Below are 17,595 nucleotides of genomic sequence, written 5' to 3' on the forward strand. Positions count from 1 at the left end.
GGAGCGGGCCCATCTGCTTCTACCCTTTTTCTAACAGCTGAAGTTAGCTGCCCTGGACTACTCACCATCTAGTCTCAATTTAAAAAGATCCCCAAGGCCACAGGGCTCCCGCCTGGGGGCTTGTCACCTCCCCCACCTTCTTCCTGAGTCACTCCTTCTGCAGCGCTGCCCCTAAACCGCCCTACAGCCCTCCCTGGATTTCTATCTCCCTGGCTTGGTGCCAGTTCCTGCAAGTCGATGGCACCTCCCTCCCTCTCAACCACTTGAGCAAGCTCCAAGACACCTTCGACCGCAACACCAGCAATGATGCCAAGGGCCATTGGGCTCTCAGCATGACTATTTTTAGAGACCCCGTGTCTGTCACTGAAAGCTTTTTTCTGTGGGAGACTACCCCTCCCCCCTGCAACAGCTACCCCTGCTGACTGCACCTCTCCTCTGACCCCAGGGAAAAGGGATCATGGTCAGCTGAGATCTGCCCCCACTGCCTACAGACCAACAGGGGCAGGAGGAAAGTCACTGACCCCGAGACGTTTACATCCTGCACAGCTAGAGGCCCTTTATTCAAGTGCACTGTTGGTTTCTGCTCAGTTCTTTGATTTGTGCTGCTGTTTTCTATGGAAGCCTCCATAGGGAAGAGAAGAACACACTGGCGCAGGCTGGGTGGAGCTGTCCCCCGCTGGAGCACAGGCAAACAGAAGCCCCCGCCCCAGCCCTGTGGCCTCAGGCCAGCCTCTCGCTCCCTGAAGGTGGTGCCCGCAGTCCTGGGACAGTTCCATCACCGCCCCCTCCTAGGGCAGCAGGTCTGAGGAGCTTGTCCTGGCTGTGTCCTGGTCAGAGCAATGGCCCAAGTCTAGGATTCCCAGTCGTCCTCATCCTCTTCTGCCTGCGGCTGCTGTGGTGGCGGCAGAGGAGGGATGGAGTCTGACAGGTGGGCGAAGGCTCCTCCAGGTCCCTCACCAGCCCCGGGTCCTTTCCCAGAGATGCCTGGAAGGAAAAGGCTGAGTGAGGGCGGTGGGTGGGAAACACTGGTTCCCCCAGCCCCCAGAAACTTAAACATACGAAGAAAAAGGCAAGAGAGAATTACTATGTGCCGGCCCAGGGCGGGCAGCGGCCCTGCCTCCTACCCTTGCGCCTCATGACCAGCTTGTTGAAGAGATCCGACATTAGGTCCCCACCTTGGCTCGTGGCTCTCACTGCAATGGGAAAGCCAGAGTGAAGGGTTCAGTCACATGAAACCCCAGTTCCCTGTCCCCACCCCCACGACACTCCCCAGCCCTCCAAGGCCACGTTTCCCAGTTAGCTCAGCGCTCCAGTCTATCCCTGACCCGACACTGGGCACTGATGAGAAAGCACGTACGTTTGAGGAGCACTCTCCCAGCCCCCCTCGGGAACAGGGCCAGGGTAGGCAGCACCGCTGCACAGATGGGGAAACTGGCCCAGAGAGGTGAGGCAGCTTGCCTGGGGTCACTGAGCAAGGCACAAGCAGCGCTGGGCGCAAGTTCAGAACCATAGTGCCCAGGGCACTGCTGCAGTATGCGCAGGCATCACATGGCACCGGTGTCTGCATTCACAGTAGGCTCTATGGGTAGCCTCAGGAGGCCTCAGGTCTAGTCTCTAAAAATATCTCAGGAGGCTGTGGTGGCTGACCATTGCCTTGGACCAGTCTCGGCAGTCGAGGAAGATTCTCCTTGTCACAGTTGGAGCCGGGTGAGCTTAGAGAGGAAAGCTCCACTAAGGCTCCCAAACCAGGAAGGAGCCATGGCCCAGGCAGGAGCGCTGAGGACCTCAGGCGGTGGCCCAGGGCTTCCAGCTCCCTAGGGGAAGCAGGGGCAGGCTGGGAGGAGCAGGGGGCGAGCAGAAAGCACCCTGTGGACTCAGTGCCAGACGACAGGCAGCGCTTTTGTCCGAGGCCCTCCAACCACAGGCTCCGGGGCCCGCTCACCTTGCTCCTGCTCCTTCTGCTTCTTCTTCTCCAGCTTTCGCTCCTTCACGCTGCGCAGCTTGGCCTTGCCGATGCCCCCAGCTTGGCGGATGGACTCTAGCAGAGTGGCCCGGCCACCAGAGGGGTCAACCGCTTCCCTGGGAACTCCCTGGACTGGAGCTGGGAGGTGGGGAACAGAACAAGGAGGAAAGGCTGCTCAGGCAGGGCTGGGGAAGCTTATCATGTCCAAGGCCCTGCTAGGAGGAAGGGCACCTCCCCTTCGAGGAGGCCCGTGTTGGGGATGCTGAGCCTTTGAAGGCTGTGGGGCCTGGACACACAGGACCTGGGCATTAACTTCTGCAACACCTGAGTGCAGGCGATGTGTGTGCAGACACTCCCTGCCCCTCTCCAGCCCCCACCCTGCAGAGCTGGACCCCTGAGCTAGCCATGCACCGACAGTCTCAGCTGCACACACAAGCCAGCAGAGGCGTTTTGTGCCACTTCTGGCTCCTAGAGATAGACGGGGGATATGACAGTAAAGCTGAAATGCTGTAATTCCAGGGACACTGAATCGTTTGTTGCTGTAGTTTGTTATTAGGCCTCTTCTTTCCATTGGTTTAACTTGGAATGGGGAACCCAGAGCCTCACTTGTTCAGGCCCCCTCTGCCCAAGAGGTGAGCATTCCAGAGCTCTACAGTTTGAAAACCACTATTTTATGAACCAAGTAGAACAAGACATTTGAAATGGGAACTATTAAAAAAAAATCAAGGATTTCTGGACACTTAACAAACCCACAGACGATCCACCTGAATGCACCAAGCACACCAGAAATGAGCAGAGGTGTCCTCAAAGAGCTGCTCCCACCTGAAGGAGACACGCCGCTGCCGTCGTCCTGCCTGGCGCCTGGGCCTACGGGGGCCACGGCTGAGGGTGGGAGAGGGGGTGCACTGGCCAGCACCTCAGGAGCTGGGGGAGGTGGTGGGGGTGGTGGGGGCGGTGGGGGTGCTGTGAGTACCCCATCTTCTAGGTCTGAAAGAGAAAGTGTGGGTATCTAGAAAAGAAGGTGTCTGAGCAGGGAGGTCCCTGGCCCAGCTCCCATCCCAGCGCCCAGCTCACCTGGCTTGAGAGGCTCGGCTACCTCAGTGTGGAAGGTGGGCAGTTCTGGAATGGTGCCAGGGGCAGAGGGGGCAATGCCGGGGCCCAGGTCGGCACTGTACATGAGGTCATTGGCAATGCCGGGCAGGTCGGGCAGGTAGGATGGCACATCAATCTCAGGTACTTGGCCCAGGTCTGGCACATAGAAGTAGTTCTCTGGAACCTGCAGGATTAGGTAGGGACATGTGAGAGGTGACAGGGACCTGCAGGGGCATCCTGCAAGGTCTGTGTGCACCCCTACATGGGTGGAATAAAGGGCTCAACAGTCTTGCCTGGAGAGGAGCCCTGGCAGGGCCCCCAGCCACTGCACCTGCCCCCACCCCAGCCCTGTTCCTCCCACCTGCTGCTCCAGCTGCTCTCTCTTGCTGATGGACAAGGGGGCATCAAACAGCTTCTCCTCCATCTCCACCCCCAGCATCACGTGGGTCTTTGTTACAGCACCAGCCAGGGGGTCCAGGAAGACATACTTCTTGTACCTACAGGGGCGACGTGGGGATCAGGCAAGCTGACACCTGCTGTCCTGAGCCCACATTCCTACCTCTCCCACACCATCAGGGGCACAGTGTGCACGATGGGGTCCCAGACCTCTCAAGCCAAGCCACCCAGTTACCCCCGGCTCCCAGCCTCAGTGCTATACCTGTGTGTGATGCCCTCGGTCCCCACTAAGCCAGGCTGGGCCCCCCGCCCACACCCCTCGGCCCTGCCTTCTGGCCATACAAGTTCTCGGTGGTGTTGAAGAGCAGCAAGGAGCTGACAGAGCTGATGTTGCTGGGAAGACCCCCAAGTCCCTCCTCTGCCTCATCCTCAGGCTCCGGCTTGGCACTCACGCACACAGGAAAGTACTTCAGCTTCTCCTGGGAGGGCCAGGGGGGCCAAGGGATAGTGAGTATTTAGTGCTGGGCCAAATCAGCTGCCACCCCTTCCCAGTCAGCCTCCTCTGCGGGACAGAACCCTATGGCAGCCCCGGCTCGTCCCCAGCATCCAGGCCTCCAGGTGTGTGACAGGCCGTGTGATGTGCATGGCCAGCAAACCTGCAGGGCCCGCTCATCCAGAGTGCGGTGCTTGCTCTGGATCCTGTGGCGGGGTCGTCTCTGCAGGCCAGGGTCCTGGGCGCCTGTGAAGATGGAGCCATATTCCTGTAGGCGCTCTGGAGCAGGGTACTTGGCACTGGAGAACACCTATGGACACAGGGACAAGTCTGAGGGTCCCCAAGAGGCTCAGAGGGCCAGGCTTGCTTGGCAGGAGAGGGTGGGGTTGGGAGCCTGGGCAGGAGGAAAGCCCAAGGTAAGGGTGGGCAGCAGGGACAGCCCCAGAGGGACAGCCCAGTAGCCTCAGGACACAGGGGTATGGGGGCTACCTTGATGGCCTTCTTGCTGCCCTTGATCTTCTCAATCTTAGCCTGGGCCAAGGAGACCTTCTCCCCGATGGCCTGCACCTGGCTCCGGCTCTGCTCTACCCGCTGGGAGATCCTGCCATGGAGAAGATCATAGAAGCTGGGGCTGCTCCCTACCCCCTGTACACCTCCTGCTCCTAACAGCAGACCTGCTAGGCCAGCCCTCAGGCAAGGGCCCTTAAGTCAGGATCACCTACTTGCCAGGGCCAAACTTGGTGCCATCCAGGTGGCCTCTACAAGGACAATCTGACCTGCAGGACCGAGGCGTTGACAGTACTGAGTTCCCTGCACTCTTGGTAGGGACACGCAGCCACCTGGCCCTATGCTGGCACCTGCACGTGGCATCTGAAGGACAGCCTCCAGGGCACGCAGAGGATGGTATTTACACATGCACACATGGCTGCTGATGGGGCAAGGCAGTTCACAACCCCTCACGATCACGTGGGTAGACAAAGTGGCCTCTGCAGAAGGGGAATCGAGACCAGAGGCTGAGAATGGCAAGGCTGGAACTGAGTGTTGTCGCCTAAATTCAGAGGAAGAACTGCCCCTGCACATAGTGAACAGCTCGCTGAGCAAGTCCTGGGCCATACACGGCCCATGGGCTCTGTATGGTCTAGCTCCTCACCTGTTTCCACCTCTCCTGGTGTGGGCTGGGCCCAGTGACACCGTTGCCCTGCTGTTCCCCAGATGACAAGTGCATTCTTGTGCACTTCCATCTCAGGGAATGCCGTTTCCCCAGACAACCCTGTGGCTGGCTCCTGGTGGGCAAGACCCAGGTGCCTAACGCTTTAAGGCACATAACCCCACTTATGCTTTTCCACATTATTTGGCCACAGTAAGGCCGCTCTCACTGCAAAGTTAACTCTGATGTGCGTGTGACACACCATCCTCCTCCAAGTCACCTCTGTAGCTCCCCTACCCCCAAGAACCCAGCCCTTGCCCACAAGGGCCACACTCCACATTCAGAGAAGCCTCAGCATTCACCTGGCATGAGTGAGCCTGTGTGTGGGATGAGAAGGCAGAGGCACAACTGGGGTTCATGAGGAAAGGCAGGAGGAGGACGTGGGATGCCGAAAAGGTTGCAGACTCTGGGCTAGGGAATGCTGGGATTTCTCTAAAGGTTGGAACGAATGACCTGAAATCAGACCCAACAAGCCAAAGCCACTCCCACCAACTTCAGAAGGCCTTGGCCCCAGAGAGCCAATTTCACAATCCAGGGGTCCCCATCCCCTAATGAGTCTGCCCCGATTACTCCAGGGAGCTCAGGCATGGCAGGGCTGGCAATACCAATAGTCACCCAAGCAGCTTAAGTGTTCCATGACAGACCAGTATGAAGGTGGCCGCCATTCAGAAAGAAAAAAGAAGAGCATCGTCTCCTCCCAGTGAGGGAGCAGGGCCACCACCCAGCTCCATCTTTTCTGGCTTGGGAAAGGCCTTCATCTGCTGTGAGGGCTCCTCCAGTACAAGCTGTTTTAATTCACCCCAGTTGGCGAAACAGCCTTATTCTGTCCCTGGGTACTGACATAATCTTCAGTAGTTGCATAAGCTCTGTACTCGAGGTCCACAGGGGCAGTGGGAGGAAACTGGGACTGGGGAGGGACAAAGGCTCCTCCGTCCTGGTGCTGCCATAGAGGAGAGAAGGGCTGATCACTGAAAGTTGCAAACACCAATCTCAACCATGAGCCCTGGCAAGTTTCTGGAATGGATTATTAAACAGAGAGTCTGTAAGCGCTTAGAAAAGGCAGAGGTGAGTCCCAGGGGCCAGCACTGCTCAAAACGCACAGCATTTTCCCTTGTAATAGGTTACTAGCCTGCTGTGCCCAGGGAAAACTTGCAGCACAGTGCCTCTTGAGTCAGCACGGATTTTGACGGCTTCTAACAAAATCTTGTGGACAGGATGGAGCTATGGGGGTTGGAGGAGAGGACATATGGGAAAAATCAGAGCCAAATGAACCACAGCCCCAAAGAGCACTGTTGAACAACGGTCTGATTCCAGCCTTGCATGGAGAACTCTGGCAGGGCCCTTCCAGTTCATTCAACACCTGGTTAGAAAACTGGGGCCAGCACAGTAAGGCCGTAAAATGGTCTGCATGATGGAATCAAGGCTCAGATAATTTTCAAAGGCCAGAGTGGACTGCAATCACCAGGATGACATTTATAGGGAACAAATGTGAAGCCCAACATTTAGGGTTTAAAAATCAAGTGCACAAATATAGAAGGTGGAGGGAACTTGGTTTAGACACAGTTCAGGTGAAGAAAGACCCGGAAGCTACTGTTAACTGTAAGCTCAGCAGAAGCTAAAGCATGTTAATCAGCATAAAAAGGCAATGAGCTCTTAGGGCACACAGCTCCCTGTCCCTCTTCTGCCCTTCATCCTTCTTCCACTCAGCAGGGACCATGCACTCTCTTGAAGGCACCACAGAAAACAGGGCCCTGGACTCATGAACGAGTCTATGCCAGGCACCAGTCTCAGCCACAGTCACATCCCTTTAAACTGGATCCACAGTCAGAGGACTCTGACCTCCCGTACAGACTGCCCTCTGTCTCATTCACTGCTACGTCTCTAGCACCTGGGACGGGGCCTGATGCGTTAACAGCCGCTGGTTGAACAGAAAGTGACAAATGAGTGAACATCTCAAGGAGGGTGATGAGGATGGTGAGGAGTGAGAAACTGCCGACATATGAAGATAACCGAAGGATGATCTGGCTAAAGATCAGATGACTTCGAGAACATGATCATTCCCTTCAAATATCAAAAGGGCTGTCGGGTGAAGTGAGTAAACTTCTATCAGAAATAGTGGGCAGAGTCGCATGAAAACAGAGCTCTGTGCTGTTTAAAAAATAAAAAAAAAAGACAACAACTTTCTAATAAACGACTGCATCACTTTGAGGAGCAATTAGGCTCCAGCTCACAAGCACCATCCAGGGTGCTCCAAGGGTGAATCCTCCCTGAGGTGGAGGCAGAAGACATGATTCTGGGGCTCTTTCCTTAACCAGGAGCCTATGAGACTAAGGAACGGCATGCTTGCTGACAAAGCCCCCGGATCATCTATTATCTCATGGTCACAGGCCATGGTGCTGAGGACAAGTGCAGATTCAGGGTCAGAAAGCTTGTGGCTGGTCTGCTATCTCTGTGGACTGGCAGGATGGTCTGGGAGACTGTGTTGGGAAGGCCTCTAGGCCTCACTGGGGCCAGGGCATTGATGAACAATGCCTACCGTGAGGGTGGGGGAATGGTGCCATGAGAGCCATTTGTTTGCCATTCCTGGTATAGACTCCCTTGGCTTGGTAGCCTACTTCAAGGTAGGTCACTTTACAAGCTCAGTGCTGAAGCCATCCCCTCTGGCACATTCACCCAGCACGAGAGAGGAAGCTGCTCTGTGGGCATCAGGGACAGAACTGGCTCACCCAGCCTGCTCTGCACGTGGTCTCGCTTAGGGTCTGTCTTCCTCTATCTCCCCTGGAAAGGACCATCTCCAAGCATCCCTCAATTCCTGTCTCCCGACTCCACCCCTTACTGTTCAGTATCTTGAGCGCATTCCATTTGAAAGCACAGTGCTGGGGGACCACGTGGGAGCCAAAGACGAATCAGACAACACACATCCACTCCCAAAGAGACTCAGGCCTCCTGGGTAAGAGATAAGCATCAATAACCACAGCATCCCACGGGCCTGGGTTTCACGTCTGTTTACCAGCAGCGTAACCCTGGGGAGGCCACTCACTGGTCTTGGCCTCAGCTTCTTCCACTGAAAAATAGGCATGGTCCCTTCTACATCATTTGATTTCTGTGAAGGTGACAAGGAGCTGATGATGGCCCATCGCCGTCAGCACACCAGTCCCTAGAGGCTGTGGGGAGGAAGCAGGGAGCACCGGCTCCCGCTCCTGATTCACTGCTTTTCCTCCCCTGCCTGTCATGACCCCAGGGAAGAAGACCCTGAACCTGTGCTCTTGCCTTTACCTTTATCTTCTCCACTCTGCACTAATTAAGAACGACTTGCTAATTATGCAGTGATCTAGTGCAATGTGTAACCTTGGGGGCCACCAGGTGCCAATCAGTAGAGAGAACAGGGAGAAGGATGGAGGAAGTAAGGACAAGGGGAAAGGGGAAAAGAGGAAGGGAAGGAGAAAGGAAGAGGTGGGGAAAAGGAAAAAGAAATAGATGGAGGAAAGGACAAAGAGCTTTGCAGAGAAAATCACCCTTCCCAGCGGGAAGGCGCTGGGCAGTGGCACGGCCTCTTGGGTGAAGAGGTTGGGCAGGGGCTGATTGGCAATGGCAAATGATAGCATCCAAACTTCCACACACAGAGTCTGTTCCTTCCTCTTCCCAACTCCCTCCTCCCTTGTCATCTACGTCATGGGAAGCAGGTGACATATCTGGCCCGATATTTTTGGGGCCTGACTTCTCTCAGGTGAAGAGGGGACATATGGAGGGGCAAAAAGAGGGGACAGGAAGGGACACAGCTAAAGAGAGCCTGGGAGGTGCTTGTCATTCCCTCCAGTCTCTGCACACTCCCGGCTGCAGCAGAGCAGGAGAGAGCACAGCCTGGAATGCTAATTTGCCAGGCATTCACCTGCCTGTGCCACTGGGCACAGGCACCAGTGAGGCCAAGGACCGGGCTGTGCTGGGGCCTGAGATGGGGTGGGAGGGAGAGAGAGTCTCTCTTCTGCCCACCTGTTTCTTCTGTGCATGAGGTTTCTAAGCAGGAGGAGCATGTTTAAGGGGAGAGATTCAAAGCTGGTCACATCCCCACCAAAAAAGCTCATGAAAAATGGAAAGTCCACCCGCTTGTCCAGTGCCACAGAAAAAGGGCAGGTGGAGGAGGAGAGGTGTTGGTGCTCCCCACTCCACTCCCACTCATCACTGACCCCTCCCTTTCCTTCATCATCGTTCCCTATCTGTCACCAATTCCTGTCATCTGTTTCCTCTGAATGTCTCACCCAGCCCTCCCTGTTTGCAGGTCCCCTGTCTGCGGCCTCATCCCTGTCACATCCTGACTACAGCAACAGCTTCTGGGTGTCCCTGGCATCCACTCTCTCTTCATGTCCCTTCAGTGAAGGATGCCTGATGAACCTTCCCCAACTCTTCTGTCCCACCCCTGCCCTGCTTGAAACCCAATCACTGCTCCCTAACACTCATGAATCAACATAAGTCCTCTCCTGAGTACTCCGTGGACCCTAACTCATTCATCCCAACTTTTCACTCATTACTTTGCCCCACACACTGCCAGGGAGCCTCCCATGGCCCCGTGGGGACACGGAGGAACCAAGGCAAAGCTCCTTGGCACCATCCAGATGCCTGGCCCACAGGCTCATGGGAAATCAGCCTCTCATGCCCTGTGAGCTGAGTGCAAGGGAGAGGCAGCACTGTCTGTGCTCCCCATGCAGAACCCCTAACCCCCTCCAGCCCCTGTGCAGGCCAGCCTTCCCAGCAGACCATCATACACCACGTTCCAAGCCACACTGAGGCTTCTCTCCAGGCCTGTGGCCCCCATTTCTAGACCCTATCAGGGCGACCTGCATGCCTACCTCCCTACCCTGCCCTCCTCCTCCAGGAGCCTGCCCTATGTGGAGTAGGCATGTGGCTTTCCTCTCTAGTACCTATATCCTCTTGACTCAAGCAATTGCCCCGTTTCCTTTGGGGAATCCATCTCTCCTGCAGGCTTCCATTCTGAGCTTCAGGTGGGTGGTCTGAAGAGCTCCTTGGTCTAAGCCAAGTGGCATGTCATAGTGCCCTGGCCCCAGCGATGGATTCTGGGACAGACACAAGGACCAATCCTGGTGAGTGTGGCCTCTAGAGGAAGTGGGGGACACAGGAGAGCATTCTTTCCTGCTGAAACTGACCCTGCCATGTTGCCTTGCCACCACGAGGGCACGGCCTGTCTGAGAATGCAGCCAGACCCAAAGAAGCAAACTGACAAGGAAGGAAGCAAGGCCAGGCCCTGATGATGTCATTTTAGCCCTAACTCCAAGGGCTGCCCTACTGGTTACTTTTTGCTTAGCTTGGTTTGGGGAATTCTGACAGGTATGCCACCAATTTTTACTGATTTCTCTCCCTTCTAGACCCTGAGAAGCCCACATGGTCCATGCTACACAGTTAACAATTAGTCTCGCCTTACATATTCCCATTCCAGCCTCTAAACTCTTTGAGGACACAGTGTCAACCTCATAATTGGTGTCTCTTAAAGATCCAGCATGATGTGGAACACATGGTGGAGAGGTCGATGCAGTGACCTGGAACCTGGCATGAGAGATCCAGGACTCAGGCCCAGTGGTCCTGAGAAGCATCTTCCCCTCCGCGGGCTGTGCCAGCAACTTGAGGAACCCACACTCAATGAATGCAGCACTCCACTCCCCAGAAGATGCCTTCCTGCCCTCTCCTCATCCCATCCCTGGGCAGGGGACATGCAACTGTCTACAAGGTGCCAAGTACCAGGACGGGAAAGGAAAGACACCAAAAATCCAAGGCTGCCCTAAGAGAAGGACAACTATGCAATCCCCATCTTGGTGAGGAAACACAGTTTCTGAGGGAATGGTTTTGGCTTCCATTCTAAGCACTGAACATGGGTGGCCATAATCTGGAGCTGATGGCTTTTCAAGGCCTGCATCCGCTTGCCTAGGTGTCCCTTGGGCACACTTATCACAACGATAAGCACAAAAGGTGCATCCAACACTTTCTGTAACTACTGATGACAGGTTCATGAATGGCAACCAAGTCCAGTAGATGGGTCAAGATCATCAACAGGGAGGAGCCAGCATTTCCTCAGGTCTTTCTGGGTGCCAGGCACTGTTCCATTCCTTTACATGTTTTCATTCATTTAGTCTTTACAATAATTCTACCAGGAAGCTACCATTATTATCACAACTTCACAGGTGAGAACATTAAGGCTTAGAGGGGTTGAGTTGCCCAAGGTTACAGAGGAAGCAAACAGGAAAGCCGGATCTGAGCCAAGGCATCAGCTCCAAGGTGACCCCCTCAGCCACTTCAGCGCGTGACCCCTTGGTTACAGGGGCATTCTTGACAAGCTTGGGGCAATCCGGTGAGCCAGTGGGGTGAGGTCATTCAGGAAGAGGTGGGCTTCCAGTTGGTGACAGAAGAGGAGGCTGCGCAGTGAAGGATGAGGAGCTCCAGGTCTGGCAACAACCAGGGAAGGGCAGGGCAGGGGTGACTTGGACCATGAGAGGGACCGGAGTCAGGCAGTCACATACTTCCCACTGGGGTCCACATATGAGGCACTGTGTGGGATCCCGGGAAGGAGACCAAGCCTCATTTCAGGTTGTTCATGGCCAAAGACAGGACCTGTGCATCCAACAACCGCTGGGACCTTGCCAGGAAACAGCAAACATTACTCACTCACTCATATTAGATAAACGCTGAGTGAAGAGTCACCAGAGCCCAAGGACTGTGCGAGGTCAGCACTGCTGATACAAGAAGCCTCAGCCCTCCAACTCGGCTCCCTCAATGGCCGCTCCGTGCTCCAGCCATGCTGGCTTTCTTTTAGGTCCTCTACCTCTGGGCTACAGTTCATGTGCTTCCTTCTTTCTGGAATTTTCTTCCTGACCCACCCAACTCAACTCTCAGACTTTACCATAAATGTCATTTCCTCACATCCCCCTTCCCTGACCCGAGATCAAGCCAGGTCTCCCTGACCCAAGACCAAGACAGGACAAGCCTCGCAGCACCCCATCTCCCCTCCGCAGAGGTGGTAATAACCCACAGAACCTGGGGCCGTGATCTGTGGCTTTGAACCCTGGCTCTGTCACTTGGCCAGGTCTCTCAGCCTTTCTGTGCCTCCGTTTCCTCATCTATAAAATGGAGATGACAGCAGTGCCTGCTCACAAAGGGTGGCAAGGGCTAAATGAGTTAATGCACTCAAATCAATGGTGGTGCATGGTCAATGCTATATAAAGAACAGGGATTACCAAATATTATCAACCTTGTCACAGCTGTTTATTAAAGAACTAATCATGCATTGGTTATTAGGTCTTTCTCTCCTGCCAACAAGTGCACTCCAGCTGGAGAGGGATGCTGCCTCATCCATGGCTGGATCTGTAGAGATTCTTACAATGCCTTGCACACGAACACTATTGGGCAAGTATTTGCTGGCTGCAGGAAAAAGTGAAGGAATATGGCCCCCAAGTGGGAGGAAGAGAATGAGTTAGGAGAGCAGAACCACCACAGGAAACCAGGAGGCTAAGTGGGGTAGAAGGGAGTGAGCTCTCAGACTCTCAGGAGCAAAACTTTCCAAGGTGGGCTCTTATCTCAGCCCCTCCACACAATGAAGCCAGATGGGTCCCCCAGGACCAGGATATGCCCTAGGGGGCTGCTCCCAGCGTGCAGATTGCTAGGACTGCCCAGGATAGGGATGGTCCTCTGATCAGGAGGAGGTGGGTGGCAGCACCCACCTGCTGAAGATGTCTCCAGAGACCTTCTGCAGGTACTGCAGGGCATCTGCCATCTGCTGAACGGCCTCCTCTCGCCGCAGGTCTGGCTGGATGAGGGGCACAGCATATGTCTGACCTGCCAGGGAGTGCTGGGTCTTCACAGGAGTCATGGTGCCTGTGGGTGGGAGCCAGAGAATCAGAGCTGCCCACACCCACCTGCACCCATTCACTCTAATCCAGCCATGAGTACAAGGCTAAGGAGTGACAAGAGTACATACACAATTCTCCTCAAAAGGAAGGAGACAACACAGCCCTCATCCCAACTATGCACATAGCTTCAGCCTGCACAAATAGGTGAGAAGGGGACAGAGCATTTGGTTGGAGGCCAGGAGCACACAGATGGGATTCTGCTGATGCCTGTTGAGTACATGAGGAGGGGGAGGGCAGGACCAGGGTCTGGGGAATTGGTAGGGCCAACGGAGGAGTTCAGAGAAGGTGCAACATTTCTGACCCCTTACAAGGTGCTTGGTAGCTGCCAGGCACCCTTTCCATACACTGTCTCAGTTCAGCTCCCGACCTTGGATAGACAAGAAAGAAACCTTAGTTGCAGAGAAAAAAAGAGGCTGAAAACCAAGGGATGGAAATGGGGTAGTTGGGGAGATTGCCTGATCAACTGCCAAACAGTACCCAGTTCTGGAAAAGCACAAAAAATGTGCACACATGGGTTCTTCCCACTTTAACCCATGAGAATTCGAGGTCTGCTCCTGATACAGACTGGGCAGTGGCTAGTGACTCTAGGTATTGGGGTGTCCAACCCTCCTCACCTAGATAAGAGCTTAGGGGGCCTTAGAAGAAGGAGGTGCATGTGGGGGTAGAGGACAGGAAGGAAAAACACTCCTGGAATTGCAAAGTGAGGGCAGAGTCTATTTATATTGGGTTTAATTAACTCCTCTCCCTGGTGCCACTAAAGCAGCAATCACACTGCAGACGGCACTGATTTGATTGGCAAGAGATGCACCAAGCAGAATATTAAGGGACCAGGCCCCTATAGATAGGCCTAATCACAGCCCCTCACTGGAAAACGGTAAGGAAGACATTAATCAGCCCTGGCACTGTGCCCTAGACCTGCTCTCCGAAGCACTACAGTGGGGACCTTGCTTGCAACACAAGTGGGTGGGGCTGGTGAGTGTGGCAGGAAGGGCCTAGGTTTCATCTGAGTTTAAAATGCTGTGACACTGGGTAAGTTGCCTTCTCTGAATCTGATCCTTTCTATTTCCCATTCTCCAGACTGAGAACCAGCACTGCTGAGATGTGGTTATTCCCAATAATAATTTGTGTACTTTACATAACGCACCGCGTGAACATCTTCACACAGCTGAAGCCTACTCCTTTGCTTCCCCTGCTGGCTTCCCCAGCGCTTCCTTCTACCCTCCTCAGGCCAGCACTTTTCATGATCTGAGGCAAACATCCTGCTCTTCAGCTTTTTCTCCAGCAGTGAGCTCCTCCTTTGTGTACAGGCTTTCCAGATCTGTACTTGGCTTGAATACTCATCAGGGCCCAGGAGTTACTCCTCACCTCCCACTTCTTTTTCCTCCAATCATATAACCAAAGCATGGCCAGCTGATGCCCAGCCATCTGAGAAGTCTAACCCTCTGAGACCATCACAGCCCTTGCAAGAAGCTTCCTCCCTCCCCTTCTTTGTATTTATACTGATGCAAGTTTGCTGGCCATCCTAACTTATTTCTGTGCCTCAGTTCTCCCATATGTAAGATCACAAAGAGGGTAAAGGTGCAAGATACTTCCTGTGCACCTCTTAAGATGAATTCCTTGTTAGTGTGTAAGATGAATTCCTTGTGTGTATGCTGTTTGCTCACACACACATTAAGACCACATACACAATTCTCCTCAAAAAGGAGGCAGCAAGCCCGTTAAAGAATGGGACTGAAGGCTGGGCATCGTGGCTCACGTCTGTAATCCCAGCACTTTGGGAGGCCTAGGTGGATGGATCACCTGATGTCAGAAGTTCAAGACCAGCCTGGGCCAACATGGTGAAACCCCGTCTCTACTAAAAATACAAAAATTAGCTGGGCATTAGGTGGTACACGTCTGTAGTCCCAGCTACTTGGGAGGCTGAGGCAGGAGAATCGCTTGAACCTGGGAGGCAGAGGTTGCAGTGAGCCAAGATCGTGTCACTGCACTCCAGCCTGGCAACAGAGCAAGACTCTGTCTCAAAAAAAAAAAAAAGAAAGAAAGAAAGGGACTGAATACACCTGATAAGTGGTTTACTTTCTGTCTGCAAACATCTGTTGATTATTTATTAGGTACAGGGCATGATCACAACAAAGATGAGTAAGTCACTAAACTAGCTAGGAACATAGTCCTAAAAACAATTAAACTCAAATTAAATTCACTCAAATCCAGCCATGAGTACAAGGCTAAGGAGTGACAAATCCCTTTCAGGGTTCGGGGAGTCAGGATAAAGCTCTTAGCAGAATGTGTGCCTCTCAGACAGGCACAGTGGCTCACGCCTGTAATTCCAGCACTTTGGGAAGCTGAGTTGGGCAGATCTCCCGAGTTCAGGAGTTTAAGACCAGCCTGACCAATATGGAGAAACCCCATCACTACTAAAAATACAAAATTAGCCAGGTGTGATGGCTCATGCCTATAATCCCAACTACTCAGGAGACTGAAGCAGGAGAATCACTTCAACCCAGGAGGCAGAGATTGCAGTGAACCGAGATCGGGCCATTTGACTCCAGCCTGGGCAACAAGAGCGAAACTCCATCTCAAAAAAAAAAAAACAAACGAATGTGTGCCTTTCTACCAGGTACAGGAAAGACGGTGCAAAGTCAGCATTCCAAGTGAAAGAAACAGCTTGAACAAAAGTGTGTAGGGGAACAGCAAGTGATCTTGAGTGCTGAAGGTACAATCATCCTTGGGGAAGTACTAGAAGAATGATAAACAGAGGCCCGTTTGTTAAAAAAAAAAAAAAAAAAAAAAAAAACACTCAGAATTAAGGTTAGGAGTTCGGACCTGTGCCAGGAATGAAATCCTTAGACCCGTGCTGTCGAGTGTGGTAGCCACCAGCCACACGAAGCCACTAGGCACTTGAAAAGTGGACCATCCGAATTGAGATGTGCCGTAAGTATAAAATATGCACCAAAGTTCAAACACTAGGAAAAAAGAATGTGAAATCTCTTATCAAAATATTTTATGTTGCTTACATGCTAAAATAACCATATTTGGGATATACTGGATTAAAAAATGTATTACTAATTTCATCTGTTTTTTACTCTTAGAAATCACATACGTGACTTAAACATTTTTCTTCTTTCCTCTCACTCAGTGTCCTGTGAGTCCAAAGAAATGAGTCTCTTTTCGGGCAGGAGATATGCTAGAATGAACACCGACCTAAGCATCAAAATTAATCATCTAACATTGTCATTTTATGCCCCTTCTTCCTATATCCGGTAGCTTTTGCATGATCATGAAGATAACCTTATTGTCCCTCTTTCAGCAGATGGCATTTTCTTATGCTACGATACGGCTGCTAATACCTACTTATGTCAGAACCGTCGTGACTCCTCAAGAATCTCATTTAACTCTTAATATCAGTGAATTTATCATCATCCCCAATTTTGGATAAGGAAATGGGGTTAGAAAGACCAAATCACATTTTTTTTCAACATCAAAACACTAGCTTGAGATCAAGCCACATTGAATCTGTTGTTTGAATTCCAAGCTTTTCGTTATTTATGGACATGTTTCGTTGTTTTCAAAGTATCAAGTCACCTTATCTTGATACTTTGCCTTTATGTAAGGCTAAATTAGATCTGGTTTTGATTCTGAGGGAAGAACAAGGGAATCTAACACTAACCAGCCCCTCCCGTGTGGCAAGCACTTTCTTACTTTAATATATATCACCCCAATTGTTTGTCTTCACCACACCCTTTAGAGGTAGGAAGTACTATTTTCACAAATGAGAAAGCCCAGGCACAAAGGGGTTAACTGGCAATCATCTTTTGAAAATACATAAATATTATTTAATAATCGTGTTTTTCTTGCTTCTATCTCATGTTCAAGTTTTTTCTGATTCTTTTTAAGTGACAAAAGTTGAACACGTGTATCGCACAGTATTTCTAGTGGACAGCACCGCTTTTCAGAATGTGGTGTAAACTGCGCACTCCCAGGAAAATGCACGCACCGCACGCCTCTCGCGGAGCCCTCCCTGCAGACGGTTCTCTCACACCCCACTCCTGGGTCTCTCCCCGAGTTACAGGCCTCGCTGGAGGCCCCGGGAGCCCAAAGTAGGGTCAGAAAAGTGGGGTACCCTACTAGGGCAGCAGCAGCTGCAAAAGAGCCCCGCAAGCCTTCCCAGAACCCGGCCTGGGAGGGAAGGCTTGGGAGGGGGAGAGGCGGAACCGGAACCCCGCAGGCCTTGGCCTCTCCGGTAGGGCCAGGCAACGCCGGGGCGCAGGGTCCGGCTCCAGGGAGGAGGCTCCCGGACGGGCCCAAGACGCCTCCCAGGCGGTCGGGGCCCAGCTGCTGCATGCGGAGTGGAGGCGGCCGCCGGGAAGCGACCGCGGGACACAAGCTCGGCGGGTCTCGAGCTTCCCACCCACCTCCCTCCGGCCCCTCCCAGTCTCCCACTTCGCCCCGCAGCGCCTCCGCGACCCCACTTCGCGCCGCCCCAGAGGCCTACTCACCTGCGCACCGCAATCCCGGAAGCTCCCGTCGCCGCTTC

At 53.2% G+C, this 17,595-nt stretch overlaps 1 protein-coding gene across 11 annotated transcripts; it reads right to left on the reverse strand.

Annotated features, from left to right (window-relative positions):
* Positions 1–536: 536 nt before the first annotated feature.
* LOC144576542 (WAS protein family homolog 2-like) lies at positions 537–17,584 on the reverse strand. 11 transcript variants are annotated; one of them, XM_078338315.1, is made up of 13 exons: positions 17,056–17,274; positions 15,885–16,024; positions 13,130–13,193; positions 12,873–13,026; positions 4,434–4,545; positions 4,108–4,254; positions 3,794–3,930; positions 3,417–3,552; positions 3,038–3,239; positions 2,786–2,950; positions 1,943–2,101; positions 1,125–1,193; positions 537–984 (listed from the first exon to the last, which is right to left on the reverse strand). In XM_078338315.1, exons 4-13 carry the CDS (start codon positions 13,019–13,021, stop codon positions 851–853), a joined length of 1,410 nt encoding a protein of 469 aa, XP_078194441.1. In that variant the 5' UTR covers positions 13,022–13,026; positions 13,130–13,193; positions 15,885–16,024; positions 17,056–17,274; the 3' UTR covers positions 537–850. The 11 variants fall into 11 exon arrangements, with proteins under 11 accessions (XP_078194441.1, XP_078194440.1, XP_078194439.1 ...); XM_078338314.1 differs by lacking the exon at positions 17,056–17,274 and having other exon boundaries at positions 15,885–16,026; XM_078338313.1 differs by lacking the exons at positions 13,130–13,193; positions 15,885–16,024; positions 17,056–17,274 and adding an exon at positions 17,558–17,584.
* Between the last annotated feature and the right edge of the window lie 11 nt (positions 17,585–17,595).

This window comes from Callithrix jacchus, chromosome 9, assembly GCF_049354715.1.
Source record: "Callithrix jacchus isolate 240 chromosome 9, calJac240_pri, whole genome shotgun sequence".
Lineage (NCBI taxonomy): Eukaryota > Metazoa > Chordata > Mammalia > Primates > Cebidae > Callithrix > Callithrix jacchus.